This window comes from Podarcis muralis, chromosome 5, assembly GCF_964188315.1.
Source record: "Podarcis muralis chromosome 5, rPodMur119.hap1.1, whole genome shotgun sequence".
In the NCBI taxonomy this organism is placed as follows: Eukaryota; Metazoa; Chordata; class Lepidosauria; order Squamata; family Lacertidae; genus Podarcis; species Podarcis muralis.
This window is the reverse complement of record NC_135659.1, coordinates 70,713,100-70,731,064: the sequence shown is the minus strand read 5'-3', so window position 1 is coordinate 70,731,064 and position 17,965 is coordinate 70,713,100. Positions and strand designations below refer to the sequence as shown.

General features: G+C 43.9%; 2 protein-coding genes across 11 annotated transcripts in view; both read left to right on the top strand.

The window, feature by feature from the left end:
- LOC114599468 (arf-GAP with SH3 domain, ANK repeat and PH domain-containing protein 1-like) overlaps positions 1 to 6,630 on the top strand; it is a 33,327-nt gene extending 26,697 nt beyond the window's left edge. For 2 of the 7 annotated variants that reach the window (XM_028734765.2, XM_028734771.2), the window contains 5 exons: positions 454 to 517; positions 1,481 to 1,530; positions 2,798 to 2,937; positions 3,936 to 4,054; positions 4,604 to 6,629. In XM_028734765.2, the coding sequence (XP_028590598.2) occupies positions 454 to 517; positions 1,481 to 1,530; positions 2,798 to 2,937; positions 3,936 to 4,054; positions 4,604 to 4,691 (461 nt within the window). In that variant the 3' untranslated portion in view covers positions 4,692 to 6,629. Of the gene's footprint in view, positions 1 to 453; positions 518 to 1,480; positions 1,531 to 2,797; positions 2,938 to 3,935; positions 4,059 to 4,603 lie in introns of those variants that run through there. The other 5 variants (XM_028734772.2, XM_028734770.2, XM_028734766.2 and 2 more) reach the window with 4 other exon arrangements.
- A 4,217-nt stretch (positions 6,631 to 10,847) lies between these two features.
- The window catches only part of LOC114599466 (CMP-N-acetylneuraminate-beta-galactosamide-alpha-2,3-sialyltransferase 2-like), a 15,491-nt gene continuing 8,373 nt past the window's right edge, over positions 10,848 to 17,965 (top strand). The window contains exons 1-2 of one of the 4 annotated variants that reach the window (XM_028734761.2): positions 10,848 to 10,960; positions 16,322 to 16,828. In XM_028734761.2, the coding sequence (XP_028590594.2) occupies positions 16,556 to 16,828 (273 nt within the window). In that variant the 5' untranslated portion in view covers positions 10,848 to 10,960; positions 16,322 to 16,555. Of the gene's footprint in view, positions 10,961 to 12,527; positions 12,960 to 15,438; positions 15,524 to 16,321; positions 16,829 to 17,965 lie in introns of those variants that run through there. The other 3 variants (XM_028734763.2, XM_028734760.2, XM_028734762.2) reach the window with 3 other exon arrangements.

The following is a 17,965-nucleotide window of genomic DNA, read 5'->3' as shown; positions in this document are numbered from 1 at the left end:
ACCTTCAAGTTGATTACATGAAAGTCAGGGACCATGGCATGATAGTGAGAATGGACCACAACTATCCTGAATGCATCACTCTAATTCACAACCATTTTGACATGTCATTGATGCTGTTAAGAGTCCACAAGTTGGGGTTTGTTTGTTTTTTGCTGCAGTGACAGGATTTGTGAATCCTCTGACATGTTGAGACGGTGATTTTATAATGCCTCCTTGGTGGATTCACATTTTGAAGGATTTTTGAGAGATTGTGAGATGTGTTTTGGGCATGTGAATATCAGAGGCAGGTCAGAACATTCACAAAATTACGGTAGTCATTGTGGCAAACAAGGTGGGGGGGACTCAACTGGTTTTACTATGTCATCAAAGGATTGTTTGCTCATAAGTTTATGCTATAGTAAACTGACCTGATGCTGGCTTGTAAACAGAAAACTCCCTTTGTCTCTGTCTTAGACCCTAGATCTTTCTCCCTTCCAAGACGTTGCTCTCCAGAAGGAGCCTCTTCTAGGAGGTTGAGGTAACCATGTGTGTCTGGAGGCTCCTCCAGACATCCTTTTCATTGCACATTCGTGATTTGTACTCATGAAGCTATTGGGGCTGTCATATGTGATCCCACTTTCAATACTGTTTGCAGCTGCAAATGTTTTGCGGCAGTCTCCCGGCTTCATTTTTGGCCAGCTCATATATCATAGCTTACTGCTGAAATTCAGTAACTTTGCATACTACAATTGTTCTAGTTTATTTTTGTCCCGCTTTTGTTGCACTGTTGCACCCCCCTGGACAGCAATAATGTGGTAGCATTGGGGCAGCACTGCAGAACAAACTAAAGCAGAATAAATCCACCACTACTGTTGTGTCAAGAACATGTTGCAGAATGCCTCTGCAATAAAACACAGTTCTGGAGGGGTCCTGTGATGCAGAGCTGATTGCCTGGTGCACCCCAGCTGTATTTTGAAATAGGGTGGTTGGGCAATCTTTGTCTTTGTCAATTTGTCTGTCTCTGTATATACTGCTCAAGAGCAGAGAATGAGGTTTTAAAGCAGTTCAGTTAGGGCTCTTCCAGATTTCCTGTTTGTTCATCCTGATTCATTTGCACAGAATTTACACAGAGGTTATGTAATGTTGCCCAACTTTGCTGTCATCCCATTCTTTCCAGTATACCTTCCTGACCACCAAAATTTTTGTTTTGTTCTGCAAGAGCACCAAATTTATTTAATTGTGCAAACTGAAGTTTCTGGTATATGATGGAATCATACCCGCAATATAGTGACAATATGGAAGCAACTTTAACTTGCATTGTGAATATAAAACTTATATTGGTCAGAATCCTCATTTGCAAGACAGCTGCCTTTCTCCTGCTCACCTGTCCTGTCAGTTGGTATGAGTTTCTAGGTGGCTGCTGTTTTTCAAGCACATCAATTAGGAAATGAGGGATTCTTCAAGGTGAATGAACACTCCCCCCCCCCCCTATTTCCTTTAGTTCTGATTCTTCTGAACTCCCTGAAGTGGTGGTGGATTCCTGGGAACAAGGTAAAACTCTCTCTCTCTCTCTCCCCCCAGCAAATACCAGCTGAGCTACTTCCTTCTCCCCACTACAGTCGTCCAACAATATCTCACATATTCTTTCCTTTTAAAGTTGATTTCTTTTTGGACTTACGGACTTCTACTAACTATATCATAAGTTTTGTGAATTTTACTTCCTTGTATTCAGTTGCACAAGGTGTTCCTACATCAGCCTTGTTCTTCCATTTTGACACCATTTCAGAATCTAGAGGCACTTCCAAATGACCTGTTTATTGAGCAGGTTTATTTTTTATTGACTTGCTTTTGGGGAGATTAAATGACATTGCATCAAAGCAAATGTTATCCACACTTTAAAGTGCATTTTCCCATCACTTTCCTTGCTGCAAAAAGTCAAATATTTGGGGGAAACCAGGTTTGTTCCACATAACTTCCAGTCACCTAGGATTACACAAGCTAAATTTGCTGTTATGTGATTGAATCCCACCCCAAAATAACAATAGTCTGGAAGTGCCTTAGGTGATATGTTCCCCTAACTGTTGCATCCCTGTGTTTCCTCGCCCAAGCTATTGCACTGGTTTTGCAAGTACTTTGTGGGGAGCTTCTGTTGAATTGTAGTTCAATCATTTCAGATGTGAACCAATATAGTTCCATTGTCTCACTTGGTTCTGAGGTGCTTGCGGGTGATGTGTAACCTTGCCTCTATTTATTACCTGACTGCACCTCCACTACTAGGTGTTTTAAAATGCCATCCCTCTTGTTTTGGATTTTCCTGAAACTGTGTAGAAATCCTGCTATACTTGCAAGGCAAAAATCAGGTGTAAATTATTAGTACTGTGTCAATTTTCTTTTTGTCTTTAAACTGTGTGAGGATTGGCTGCAGAGGTAAACTACAACACTTGCTAATTTCATTTTTAAAAAACTGAAATATGTAGTATATGTAATGCAACCTTACTCTAGTGCCAGATTCCACAGAGAAAACATAATTTGAGCAGAAAGGGATGGAGAGGTTTGTTTTTCTTACTTCAGCCTTGCACATAGCAGGGAGACATTTAACCAATCATACAGAGGAAATCACCTGCAGAACTACACATTCAATAAGAGCATGTTATACCTCAGCAAACATCATGGTACTCTGCATGGTTGCTAAGCAACACCTCAACCTGTCCTCCTCTTAGCTAGTTGACTTTAACACTGACAAGTTGCACACAGAATGATCACCACTGTTGCACTTCCAACATGAAATAACACAACAGGGCTGTGTTTTGTGTTGCAGCTGCCTTAAAGGAAGAGGAGACAATTTGTGAGCAAAATCAACATGCGAGAAAAAGCCAGTGGACTTCCTCCCCCTCACTGGAATCATCCTTTGAATCATCAGATGATGTCCCACCACCACTGCCAAAAAGGGGAGGTTTGGTGTGTTCTTCATTTAAATTTACATTTTCTTACTAAGTGCTTTCATTTTCACTCTTCATTTTAGTATACTATTAGCTAAGGATGGTTGCCTTTCACCGACCTAAGCTGCCTCTGACTACTGTAGGAGTGTGTGTGTGTGTGTGTGTGTGTGTGTGTGTGTGAATTAAGCTTCTGAAGAATGGGGGGTAGTCTGTACACCACTTTTAATGTGAAATTGTCAACCTCAGGGATGTTATGAATCACCAAGTGAGCCAAAGCGATGAGGTAATGAAATCTGTCTGTCACTAACAGGATTCAGGGGTGAAGAAATTAATTGCATGTTGGTGGCCCCTCTCCTCAGCCATATTGTGATGAGGTCTGCATCACAATATAACTGAGAAGAGACTTCACTCACTAAATTGATGCCAGTTGCTTGCAAATGTACCGTTCAGCCCTGCTTACTAAGAATCCACAACAAGTTGCCAAAAATAACAATTCAAAGACTCCAGTATGGTTAAGAGCGGTGGACTCGTAATCTGGTGAACCAGGTTCGCGTCTCCGCTCCTCCACATGCGGCTGCTGGGTGACCTTGGGCTAGTCACACTTCTTTGAAGTCTCTCAGCCCCACTCACCTCACAGAGTGTTTGTTGTGGGGGAGGAAGGGAAAGGAGAATGTTAGCCGCTTTGAGACTCCTTAGGGTAGTGATAAAGCGGGATATCAAATTCAAACTCTTCTTCTTCTTCCTTCCGTTCTGAGCATTTCCTTCTTGCTATAAAGCTTCTTCGTGTGTAAGTGACTGAGGCCTTCCACATGAACTACATGAGGGTTGGGGGAACCTGTGTCCTTCCAGATGTTACTCGACTACAGCTCCCATCATTCCTGACTATTGGTTGTGCTGGCTGGGGCTGATGGAAGTTAGGAGTCCCAAAAACATCTAGAGGGCCACAAGTTCCCCCAACCCTGAACTACACTATCTGTGTCTGCAAGCTTAACATTGCTTTCTGGTGCCCATTTTCAGAAACACTCCAGTGTGTGTCGGGTCAGAGCCCTTTATGACTGCCAAGCTGACCATGAAGATGAGCTAACCTTCCAGACTGGAGAGATAATTGTAGTAGAAGGACAGGAGGACTCCAACTGGTGGGTATGTGACAGTTTCTTCTGGGTGATTGCTGGGGATTCCTTATCATGGCACTGATTGTTACCCTACCCCATGGGACTGTCTCCAGGTTTGAGGGGGTCCTCAGCAAAGTGCCCTGTGGTCAGTGGGCCTTGCCAGGGGTTAGCAGTGATGGGCTGTGTCATGCAACAGCTTCAGCACCAGACAGGGGATCTATCCACCATTTATTTTCAACAATGCTGCCAGACACAATTTTAATTTCCCACAATGCCTTGGAGCATGAGGGAATATTGTGTATTGAATATTAAAATGGCAGGTAGACCCAGTACTGCTCAGAAAGTCAGGTCTGCATTGGCAATGACCCTGGTCAGGGCTCTGGAGCTCCAATAGCTTCCCAATGACGCCAGGTGTTGCCTCCAGCCATCATATCGCATCGCATCCCAATCCCATAAATATAGGGAATGATGGTCTCAGAAATACAGTCGTTGTAAGACTTGTAATTACAATGCACTGAGGTTTTTCTCTCTGTGTTAAAACTGCCTCACCTTCTCCTATTTCTTTCTTTGCAGTGTGGCAGGATTGAAGGGCAGCCTTCCAGGAAAGGTTTATTCCCAGCATCGTTTGTTTACATTCTCCATGAATAGAAGGATGGGTTGATGAAAGAACACTGTATTATTTACTGAAAATATAATCCTCTGCTTTAAGAGTGACCTCTGAAGGCAGCATGCCAAGACTTCAGTAGTGTTCCTCTCAAATTTACTAACTTGGTCACCAATCTGTAGGACGACATGCTGGACCAGGAATTGGGCTCATGGATGCAGAAATGTCATCATAGACTAAAGTGCAATCCACTTCTCATTCAAGCCACTGGTAAAATGTCCATTGATTTAAATAGAATTGTAGCTAATCTGTATTATCTGACAAACTCACTGGCCTCTTTCATACACACTCAGAGTGGCACAGGAGCCCTTTTTTTGGTGGTTCAATCTGTCATTGCTATGGTTTATATATGAATGCCAGACATCCAAGAGTGAAGCCAACTCCATGCGTCTTTTCCAACTGAATCATTCTCAAACCTCACAGCTAGGTAATAATTGGATGGGAAAGATCCTCTAGGTTACCTCTCTAGGTGGTTGCTTCATTCATGCACACTCAGGCAGCGGTTGTTCCATAGGAAAGCAGCTTCCACACTGTGTATCTGTGAATGGGATCAATATGTTCCAGGTATTCTGTTAGGAAAGCTCCACCTCTTCATTGTTACTCCCTTCCACTGCACGGAAAAATAGGCATCTTTAACAATGTGGAGCTCGCTTTGTGTGTTAGAATCATATGACCTGAAGGACTAAAAGGCTATGAAGCTCAACCCAAATGTTAACCAGCAGAAGTTAGACGGAAGATACTTGCTGAGCCTATAGTTCCTGATGGCAGAAACAAGTGGGACAAAATCATAATAGCCTTCCTTCATTCCCCTCCACAAGCAATGGGAAACATTCTTTTTGAATTCCAACATAGCAATCAACCAGTCCATGAAGCAAAATCCATCAGCTAAGTCTCCAATCCCATGTGCACCCCATGCAGCAACCTTTTTCTAGTGATGCAAGGAGCCCCACCTTCCTTTAAAAAAACAACCACCCTCACATAAAATATATTTCAGTTTTCGCAAATGTATCCCACCCTGTGAATAAATTCAGATTTTGCTGCTTATATAACACAAGGATGGTGACTCTTTGGCCCTTCAGATGTTGTTGGATTTCAACTCCCAGCATCCTTGCCCTTGCTGACTATGGCTGGTGGGAGTTGGAGTTCAGCAACCTCTGGAGGGCCATTGGTTCCTTAGAAGGCTTTCCAAGCCATCTCTAATCCCACTCCAATCTTAACAGGACAGTTTTACCATTCATACCAGTGATTTCAGAAATAATAGTTCTAACTGATCTAATTACAGGGTGAGTCCTTTAAAAGAGGCCCCGTGGATACAGAGTATCCTTATTGAACAGGACAGGCGTTAAACACTTCATTGCAAATAAAGTCTTACCATTGCTTTACATCAGTGTTTCCCAACCACTGTTCCGCGGCACACTAGTGTGCCGCGAGATGTTGCCTGGTGTGCCGCGGGAAAAATTAAAAAATTGAAAGATTTTTTTTTTTTTAAGTCAAATTTTCGATTGGGGCGCCGTCACTAGATGACCCCTGGGGTTCCCTCCCTCCCTCCGCCTCCCTCCTCCTCCTCCTCCGGGGAGGCCCTTCCTGGCTCTCGGCCAAGGCTTGGCGGCTGCCACTCACTCACTCGCTCGCCCACCCGTCCCTCCATCCCTGCACCCGGCCTCTCCCCCTCCGTCCCCGGCGCGGGGGCTGCCGGGATCCGTAGTCCCCTCGCCCTTGGGCTCCGCGCCCGCGCGGGGTGCGCGAACTACATTTCCCAGCGTGGCCTGGCGGGCCGGGCGTTTTGTTTGAAGCGCTCTTCTCCCGGCCATGGAATGAGCGCGGCGGCGGCCGGGCGGGCAGGGGCTCTTCCGCGCAGACCCCGCGCAGCCTGCCTGCGCCCCCGCGGAGATCGGGCGGCAGGATGGAGGCCGGGGATCCCCGCGGAGGCGGAGCGGCGGAGGCAGAGGGTGCCCCCCAGGTAGAGCTGCGTCGGGGGATTTTTATTTTTGCAATGCTGCATCCGCGCCGGAGGGGACGCATCGGACCGCGGGGAGACCCCTTGACGGGCGTGCAAGGCGTTGCATGGAGTGCAGTGCAATGCAATGGCAACACGGCGCCCTGCATGCATGCATGCAACTTCCACCGGCGCTCCGGACTTGGCAGGTGAGGGGGGTCCCCAGTGGGCGGCAGAGAGAGCCGGGAGGGCGAAGGGGAGCCGGGGGGGAGCAGCGCTGCTCCCCGAGCCGAGCCCGGGGGGAAACTTCGGCGTCGTTGCGCTGGGTGTTGGAAGCGGAGGCTGGCGGGGGCCCCTCACCTGCAAAACCTGGTCGCCTCTCATATATTTCGTGCATTGCATTCATCGCCCGCTTTCTCCTCCAAGGAGCTCCCGGGGGCGCGCGTGGTTCTCCCCGTGTTATCCTCGCAACAACAGCCCTGCGAGGTGGGTCAGGCGAGTGGCCCAAGGGAGCACCCAGGGATTGTCCTGGCCAGGTGGGGTGATTTGAACCCTGCTCTCTGCCCGGTCTTCGTCCTCATTTAGCCCCCACATGTGCATGACTGTGCATGACTGAGGTTTTCCCCCCTCGTCTTGGCTATGGTGTGAGTCTGTGCTGTTAATTAATGGGGTTCTGCCTTCGGAGAAGATGAGCCAGCCCTCAAGGAGGTGATTATGTAATTTGCTAGCAATTCATGTCCCTCCCGGCGTGACGCTGCGCGCTGATGTCACGGGGCTGTAATGGTGGTGTGCCTCGAGATTTTTTTCATGAAACAAGTGTGCCTTTGCCCAAAAAAGGTTGGGAAACACTGCTTTACATAACAGTAATCCTATTTACCTATTCTTACTAAGACTGCCCAACCTGAAATATCCAATAATTGTGGTTGACATCTTTACAGCTGCCTTGCATTGATGGATGTAATCCTGTATGCCTGAATCATCAGAACTCTTTCCTATATGTCTTTTCAAATGATATGATTCCACCTGAGAAGAAAATGTACTGCAGTCCAAAACTGTATACTATTTAATTTTTGTCTCATGTTTCTTATTTCCTAAAAATTTTGGTACACCTGAATGCATGTTTTATCCCCACCACTACCACCACTCCTGCAATAAATTTTCTTTTGCTTACGTCTCATGCTGCTTAGTCAGACTACCAAGGGAGATTGGAAATCACACTTTTCCTGTGTTGCTTCTGAGTGGAAGGTTTTGAGGGAAGTTGAAAACCTGCTTTGTGTGTTAAATAGTAAAAAAGAAATGTAGATAGTAAATAACTTTGTACACCTGCACCATATATAGTTCAACTCAATAAAATTACTATTTAAGTAGCCCCACTTGTAAATAGGTGGATCTTTGGGGCTTGCTTAAAGGTCTACAATAATGGAGCCTTATATATTTCAGCTGAAACAGAGTTCCACAGGCATGGGGCCACTGCCAAAAAGGCCCTCTCCCAAATTCCCATTAGCCTAATTGCTCTTACAGTCAAGCACACAAGCAGAGTCTCTGAAGCTGATCTCAAAGTGTGCGCAGACTACAGATGAAGGCAGGAAGAGTGAACCTCAGGGGCTGAATGCAGCTCTCTAGGCCTTGGGACTCTCCAAGAACAAGCCCCCTCACAAGTACCCATACCCCCTTCTCACCAGCCTTACTGCACGCTCTCTGAGTGCTTTTGCCTGGATGAAGGATGGAGACTTTTGCATAGCTGCAATGAAGCCTTCTGTACAAAAGGTAAGAGCCATATTTGTTGCTCCACCCACTTTGGCCTCAGCCCCACCCACTTTATATCTTTAACCCTACCCACCAGTGGCATGCAGTTCAGGCTAAAAAGTGTTTTCCAGCCCTACTCTAAGGTAACCTAGTCCCAAACCTTTAAAGAATAAGCTCAGTATTTTAAAATGGACCTGGAAATAAACTGGCAACTCATGCACCTGATACAATCAATCAAATCAATCATTATTTGTCTGTCTGTTTAAATTTGTATACCATCCTTCATCCATAGATCTCAGGGCAGTTCACAACTTAAACATACAATATAAAAAAACACAAGAATAAAGGTTAAGTTTCAATACTTACATATGATGCATTTACTTACTTACTTACTTACTTACTTACTTACTTACTTACTTACACATAGACAAATGCCTGAAAGCTAAAAATAAAGTCTAGAGTTACTGACCTCTCCCTGAAAGCATAGTAAGAAAAACTGACAAAAGAGAATTACATGTTCTGAAGGCCTCCACATCTGTGGATGTTCCAGGTAGTCTGAAGTTCCAGCTTCATCAGATACTTTGCCCATCACATCAAACCACTATGGACTCCCACTCACACATATACAACATCATCAAATTTGATTCCCCACCCCCTATTATGTGAGGGGGAATGTGACACCTTTTTATAAATCAAACTTTGTTAAGAATAGTATCATGACTGTTAATTAGTGACATAAATTTTTCCAGCACTTTATTTTTCCATTTCCAAAGTTCATTGGTAACAATGAATGAATGGCAACTACAATTAAATATTACACAAGCTTGGCAGTTTTAGAGCTTTCAGCTTTGTTTACTAAATGCAAGTAAACTAAACTTACTAAATTAGATCACTCTCTATGGTGGGAAACCCGGATCTGGCCAGTGGGTCAGATCCTTATCTCTTCCCACCTGCAGAGGCCAAGTCTGACAGTCACCTTTCATACAATGGACATCACCACTTTCTGGAAAACCCAAAGCATTGCTGTTATTGTCGTGCTGTTAATGTGCTGCTACAAAAGAGAGAAGAAACTCTAGGAAAATGGGTGGGGGGAGCAGGTTAGGCTAATAATTGGCTGTATAAATTAATAGCTTTTAAAACTGAACATCCTGATCTGGAGTGTAACACACACAGAGAGATTACATTTAAAACAAGTACTTTCAGGCAGCTGAAATGCCACCTTCAGTTTTTAATCAGAAATACAATCTAGCTTGCAGGCGAATAAAAGTTATTGTTCAAACTGTTATCCTAAAATAGGAATCCTATAAGAGAAAGTGAAAGTATCTGACCTCTATTTACCCATGTTCCTTCTTTTGCACAAATGGAACCTGTAAGAACAAGGATCAGGGACTTCTGTTTGACTCCTCGTGTCTTATAAAGGAAACTCACTTAGCTACCTCTCTAGCAAGCAGCAATTTAAAGGATTCATGTTGCAGGAAGCTTTTGCTGGCAGATTGCTATTAGGACCACCTGTTTACATACATGCCTCTCAAACCCCTAAGATCTTCTGGTAAGACACCACCTGGGGATGGGGATTGGGGGGGGGGGGGCTTCCTTCACTTACCAAGATCCACTGAGTTAGGGAATGGAAAACAGGTCTTTTCTGTAGTGGCAGCCTGCTTGTGGAGTACCCTCCTCTTAAGTCTGTATGTTAAAGAGGATTTTGGGATGTATTCTGTGGCACATGCTCTTTTCTTACAGGGTGCTGGGTAAGCCTGCTGGAATTAGCCATTTCCCCTGGCAAACTGACAGTGTACCTAGAATACACCCAACACTCCCCAGCTGCTGTGAATTCCAATGGATTTCCTAGCAGTGATGAAAGGTGGTGGATGCCCACTATTACTGATCTTCTCACTGTGGAGCCTCCTGAAACTTTCAAGGAATTCCAATATTTCCCACCAACAGGCCTTAAAAATATATGCGATAACCTACTATCAGAAGACAAATAGGGGGAGTTGGGTTGGTGCCTATTGCAGCCAAAGTTGCTTGATAATTCTGATTGGTTAAGCAGAACAGCTGTGTGAGCCAATTTTGCAATAGCAGGAGGAGAGTGTGATTTGGGGAAGGATTGTAGCTCAGTGGTTAGTGGTTCAGTCTTCGGCATCAGCAGATACAGCTGGCAAACACTCTGGCCTGAAACCCTGGAGAGCTGCTGCCAGTCAGTGTAGATGGACAAATGATCTGACTCAGTACGTATAAGGGAGCCTCCTATGTTCCTAATGCAGTCAACAGTAGCTGCCTGCTTGCAGGTGTGACACACAGTGGCTTCCTCTATGCTGCAGGAAGCAGTTCCTGCAGCTTAAACAATACCATTTGCTTTTAAAGCATGTGTCCTCAGTCTGATGTGGTTGGCATTGGGTTGTTAACTTCCCTTCTATTTTTGCAATAATTCCTGTTCGAAAGCACTATTTCAAAATGAGTCACTTACCACATGCAGCCATGGGAGGTGGCTTCAATCTTCATTAATATTCTGAGTGCAACCAAGGAAGAGGAAGAACAATAATTCAGTTTGCCCGGACTGTGTGATCTCCAACACTTGGTTAAGGTAAGCAGGTGGTAACACTAGCAAACTATCTTTCAGCAGCTACAGTTAGGATTCTCAGTGTAGGGTCTGTGACACTATTCAATGCAATGAGTAGCATCAGATATAGTGCATGCATCTCTGTAACAGTATGTTTCAGGAGTAATTGTGCTCTGCTTCACAAGCTGCTGTAAAACGTCAAATTATATTCCAAAGCAATGCTGCTTTGACACTGCACAGAAGGGAGAGGCCCCATTAAACTAGCATTTGGACACACATAAATGTTGCTAATGCAGGAAATACCCCTTTAAAATCAATGGGACATTCTGGCAGTTTGTAAACTGAAAGTAAGTATTTGCATAAGAAGAGCAAATGTTCCTTTGCAGTATTTGTAAAATGCTCTGAGGGTGGTTTAAAAAACCCCACACACAATTGGGCAGTGTATAAATTTTATGAAATTAATAAAATAAATACATAACCATGTACCAGTAATCTGACAAGTACTCTGCCTAATGCCTTAAATTATTTTTAGTAGAAGTTGCTTATCTGTAGCCCATATTTCCACAGTGCTTGGAAATAATGAATAAAAGCTTGTCTTGACAACCAGCACGAACTTCTCTTTCCACTGTCAGCATTATTATTATCATTATTAATTAAATTTGTATACCGCCCTTCATCCAAAGCTCACAGGGCAGCTCACAACATATAAAATGAAAAATGAGAGCACAAAATATGCAATAAAGCAAACCAATACCTCCCCTCCCACAAACACATTTAAAAGGCCATAGGATGTTAATCAGCCAAAGGCCTGGTATAGAGAAACATTTTCACCTGGTGCCTAAAGATATGTCATGAAGGTTCCAGAGGAGCCCCGTTCTCATGTTGCCACCCTCCAGATCTCTCATGGAGGAGGCGCACAAAGAAGGGTCTCAGAGGATGATCATCTCTGCATCCTCCACCCTTTAAGACACTCTCTGAAAGGATAGATGAGAATAGGACTTGCCTTGTAGCATTTTTCACAGTGCATTTGCTAGCTGTAGTGCTTTCCGATTAAATGTGCAAAAATCCATGTAAATGTGAATAAACAAATAGGAGATGTTAACTTTGATTTGTGTGAAATAATATGGTGCCTGGCCATTATAGGTTTTACGCTTACCTTACAGAGTGATTTAGACTAATCAAACAATGAAAGCTTCGTGTGGGAAAACAAACTCCTGCCTCCACTGAATCACCTCTTGCGGTAGTTGGCGGGGTGCAAGCAGGATTTCCTCCTCCCACACAATTCCTTCCCTAGTTTTTCCCATCAGAAGTTGAGGACTGCCACGCAGAGTTGCCTTGGAGAGCAGTAATTGACTCTCATGGCTATGTTTTTTGCTTGTAAGATAGTAGCAACATGTCGCTTGACTTGATAAGAGACTTCAGGGACACGAGATAAAGTAGCTGCAGACTTTGAAACAACAGCCTGTTCAGTCTTCGCTGCTGGTCCTTGTTTTTTGAAAACACTGTAGAGTCTGCTGAGGTGTCCTTGAACTTGTTGAAACATAACCTCAATTATGCTAAAAATTTGCCAGGTTAACAAAGGAGGGGAACGAGCCAGTTTGTTCTTTAGCAGAAAGTGTCTTTGCATTAGTTTTTGTTTTTCAAATGCAAATAACCTCAGTGCAAGGTGGGAGGCCTAGTAATTATCTCAGCCAGGTGGGGAAGGGGACAATCTCCTGCTGAGGTCCCGAAGAAGATCCCACCTCGGAAGCTGCGATTTGCAGTGGTGCCAAGCGCAGCAACCTCCTTTTCCAAGTGAGTTATAGTTGTGCTTGCAGCAACTTTCCACGCTGCAGCGATAAACTAGCAGGAAATGGGAAACAATTCCCTCGTTGCGGGAACCAGTGCTTCTCCCTCGATAGAGGAACTCCACTATCTCAGCTGAATTTGCAACAAAACTTCCGTTTGGGGCAGCCACCAGTGCCTGCGCGTTTTCACTCTCACAAGTAAATCCCGATGCGTTCAGTGGGGCTTGCTCTTCCCGGTAAGTGTGCAGAGGGTTGCGTCTTTCTTTCATTTTTGTTAATTACCTCCCCCCTTGCCCTCTTTCTCTCTTTTATTTGCCTGTTCATTGCTCACAAACTGGTCTTCATTCACTTCCTGCCATCCGGTTATCATATCTTTAAAACACATTTCCTCCCCTCAAATAATTTTGGGCACAGTAGTTTGTTCAGAGTGGCTGGGAATTGTTTGTGATGGATAAACTACAGTGCCCAGAATTCTTTGAGTAGGAAACGTGCTTCAAACGTGCATTAAAGGTGTAGTGTGTTTGCAGCTGTAATTTGTGTTTTTAATTCCTTCCACACACCCGTTCCCCCTGCAGTTACAGCCAGATCCTAGGCACCTTTTATTCAGAAGAATATATTGCTGACTTTCATAGGACTCGCTCCTAAGCAATGTGCCTAGGATTGTGAAGTCATTAGATGAAAGTCGCAAAACATGTACAGAGTGTGTTTCCTTCAGTCCTGCATAATTGCATTTCAGATCCAACAGTGTTCTTGACTATTGACCCAGAGAAACTTATGCACTTGATTTGTAACCAATTACCATACATAAGTCTTCCTGGTTCATTTATGTTCATTTATAACATTTTATACTTTAGCATCCTTAGTATCAGAGCAACAAACGCAGGTCCCATTTTAAAATGTGAAGCTCTGCACATTCTCTCTTTTTCATTCTTCAGAGTTGTCTTATTTCTTTCTTTTGCTCTAACAACATATCAGTAGTTGCAAAGTATAGAGTTAAAGGGATGGGTAAGATAAAATGCCCCTCTTTCCGGCATTGTGTGTTCTGTTTCTTTCTGGTGTCCCAGCTCAACATCTCACTTTGTGCGATGAGGCTGTGATTTAATTGTAACCTGACACAAACTTTTACTCTGGAATAATCCCTACTGGGCATAGTGGGATTTATTTTGCACAGGATCAGTTTATACCATGTGAATTGTGTCCAATTAAGTTATACTCAAGAGCAGACCTACTGAAATCAATGTTAGCCATGACCATTATTTTTAATGCATCTGAGTAGGACTAACATTGCATACAACCCTGTGTAGGTGGCACAGTGCATTGTGTACCTTTGGAGGTGATGGGTGCATTTTGTGTTTCTCATTTGCAGTAACTTTACCATCGAAACCCTCCTCTCAAAATCATTAGGTCCAGAGTCCGAAATGATCTAGTGGTGTATTTGCCTTGCAGGGATTTTTGTTAGCTTTCCTTCTTCTTGATAACAGCACATATATTACTCAGAGCATTTTAAAGGAACATTTCTAGATAATCTTTCTGCATCACTATTTTAATATTTAGAAGTCGTTCCTGAAATGAGAACATTTCACATTACTAAAGCTTTATGTTAGAATGCTTACGGTATGTTTGCACAAGCCTGGATTTTATTTTCATGTTCTTCCAGTTTAGTTTGATTTCTCCTTTGACAGTACAGGCTGTAGCCTGTAAGCAAACTAACCTTTCATCCTTGCTAATTTCACTGTTGCCACCAGGTGAAAATATCTCCCCATCCACGCATTTCCCCCTAACCCACCCCCATCCCCACTGAACAGCTATTTAACCACCTGGACTTCAGCTGACCCTTCCTACTCTCAATACTGGGTAGTGTGTGATGGCAGTTGTGTGTGGAGTGAATAACAAGACCTCACACCAAGCTTTTCCAAAACACATTGTGTATTTACTTACAGGTTTAGCAAGGCAACACATTTTTGAGAAAATGGTTTCTTATAGGGGGAACCCCAATTTTTACATTTTTAGCAGTTGCCCATAAGAGTAGTTGATTTATCTATTTTGGTTTTTTAAATCTTTAAATACTTTATTGAAACAATACTTTAAAAACAAACAAACAATAAACAAACCACAAAACAAACCAGTCTGCTTCTTTGACCAAACCAATACTTAAAATTTGTATCCTCAGTTCAGCTTCTGCATCCCTTTGTAGTTTTCTCTGGGCTCCTTTGCTGTGGTTCCTAACTGTGGTTTCCTAACACTTCCCAGTGTTTCAGGTCTCTGAAATGGTTTCATCACTTTCTCCCTCTTGCAGCTTTTTACGTTTCTAACTCCACAACCTTTTGCTGAACTCCCATATCCTTTAGCTGGACTTGTAGACCATATTTTCACTCCCCCTTCCACCCTTTTAACTAGGCACAAGGAGAGTCTTGGTTAAGAACAAGGATTAACCTTTGACCTTCCTTTAAGGAAAAACCTTTGACCCTCCTTTGAACAACTTCCAGCACAAAACAGACCCTTGTGCTTTCTGTTAATATTTGACCCACTTACACGTGGCAGTTTCTAAAGCAAAAAAGCAAGTTTTTGATGAGTCTAGTTTTGAAACCAAAACCCCCCAAAATGACATGCTCTTTACAAGTCTTTTGCTTTATTGCTTTGGAATGGGTTATTTTTAGTCATCTCGGTTTTTAGCATGGATACACCAGTGGATACACTCCTTACTGGAGAGCTGGAGGAGAGGAATCTCCATCTAAAAGGACCGTATAATATCATAAAAATCATCTGCAAACCCTGCAATAAGAGGGAAAGGAAAACACAGGTATTGATGGGAATGGGTGAATAAGTGATCAAGCTGTCTTTTTAACTGGCTGGGATGAGGGACAATACAGAATGTATGAAGCAAATTATGGAAATGTCAGGATGTGTTTAATGAGATGCTAACTTGATTACTAACACAAACCTTGGATATGACCAGAAATAGAAACTGGATGGGTTGTAGACAGTGCTTTACAGTTGGGTATAAATCACACTCGAAGTGGCTCACCCCGAGCCACAATTCTAGTTTCCTGGCCATGGTCTTGCTGCTGCTTACCAGAACATAGATGGGGAGGCAGGAGGGAGGTTGGGGCTGTGCAGATGCACCAGTGATGTTGAGAGCTGAGGGATAGCTCAGTCAGTAGAGCATGAGACTCTTAATCTCAGGGTCGTACGTTTGAGCCCCACGTTGGCTGAAAGATTCCTGCATTGCAGGTGGTTGGACTAGATGACCCTTGTGGTCCCTTCCAACTCTACAACTCTGTGATTCTGAAGCCAAACCAGCAGTTCTGTTGACCTGTTCACCAACTCAGCCCTTTCAGTAAATGGCAGCAATGCTACTGCTGGGAAGGTAGTGTTGCAGTTCTGTCCCATCTGGTAAACTGCTACTGAATTGCATGCAGCATAACTGGAGGAAAGCTTGGGACCAACAGCATGGACATTTAGGAAAATATTACACCGTTAAACTTATTAACGTACAGAACGATGTCTGAAAATAATAACTTTATCTTGCCGCAAGCATTTCCCTCTGCCATCTGTAGTCCATACTAACGTCATATCACACTTTTTCTGTGCATTTCAGCATTCGTTTGATGTGAGGTTCACACCCACAGAACACTGGCTGGCTGAATAAATGGAGAATGAGTCGGACCTTGATTTTTCTGAGTTTTTAGTTGCTGAGCTGCGCATCTGTGTGGAGCAGTATCTACTCAAGAAGCGGCCTGCTCATCATATGTGAACAGGAAACTCACAGAGCATGATGCTTTTGCCTCATAGAAGGTTTTTAAACTATGAGATCCAGCTGATTGAGTGAAGGATGCAGTTCAGGAAAAAGCTGTGGTGCATCCTGGCCCTCTGCATTGCGTTTTTCCTTTGGAAGGTTTACAAGGCTGTGTATATGGACCCTTCACCTTCCTCTGGAGAATGGCCACTGATGGAGTCTCCTTGGGAGGGAAAGATGTGCAGCCAGAACAGGTGCACAGAGCATAGCAAGTTGGACTGGTTTTGTGATCACTTTGATGCCTCAGTAAACTGCCTGCTGACACTTAGAAATCCAGAGGTCCCCTCGGATGTTCTGCAGTGGTGGCTGGTGAGTGTTGCACCACATTAATGACAAACACGCAGAAAGGCTCCTCCCTGCTGTGTCCATTGAGCAAAATGAAACACAGAGCATCTCCTTAGTTCTTTGAGTGCTCAGAGGTTCTAGCAGTGCACTGCATACCTTTTTTTGTTTGTTTGGGGTTTGTTTTGTTTTTAACTCCCAACTTGACCAGGATGTCCAGCATCAAGGCCAGCTTCTGTAAATTACTTTGAGGTGGGTCCTTCTCCAGGAATGGTCTTGCAGTTCCCCTCTCACACAGGAATAGCAGCACCAAATGCAGAGCAGGAAGAGTTGGCAAATGTTTTCCCTGCTCTGCATTTATTTGTTCAGGCCACTAGTCTTCACCTGTCTGTGCTGGAGGTCCAGCCCATTGAAATTCAACAGGCTCTGACATTATCTACATTTCATCAGATCAGCACTGGGTTTTGGGTGGTGTGGGCAGTTCCCCCACACAGGGCCTTGAGCTGAGGGGGTGCAAAATTGAGAAGATCCATAACTGAGAAGATCCATTTGGGAGTGCCCAATTTTGGCCTCGCACAGGGCGTCATATTAAAAAATATTAATGAAGTCCAACCATCAGATACCAAAGTCTCTCCTATTACTACAGGCTTTCTTAGAAGGACGGCACATGGTGTTTACGTGCACTCTGGTTTCCGTCACGGTGTTCTGTTGCGACAAAATCAGTTTAGTCATGCTGGCCACACGTCCTGGAAAGCTGTCTGTGGGCAAACACCAGCTCCCTTGGCCTGAAAGTGAGATGAGCACCACAACCCCACAGTCGCCTTTGACTGGACTTAACCGTTTAGGGGTCCTTTCCCTTTTACCTTTACCTTAAAGGATAAGTTGACTCATGGGTCAGTTTTTCTGGGAAACCATTTTTATTTATTGCAGTGTTGTACACTGCTATGACATTTGCTAATATTTAGCTGGGCAAACTGTCTCCCTGAGCAACTCTGGGAGGAAGGCATGGCTATAAATTCAATAAATAAACTATTTATTGCTTTATAACTATTCATTAAAGCAACCATTACTCATAATTTAGCCCATGGTCATAATTTCCCTAACCAAAGGACGATCTGGCCAGCTGGTTTGACCAATCTTAAGCAGTCCTTCCAGCTCTATTAA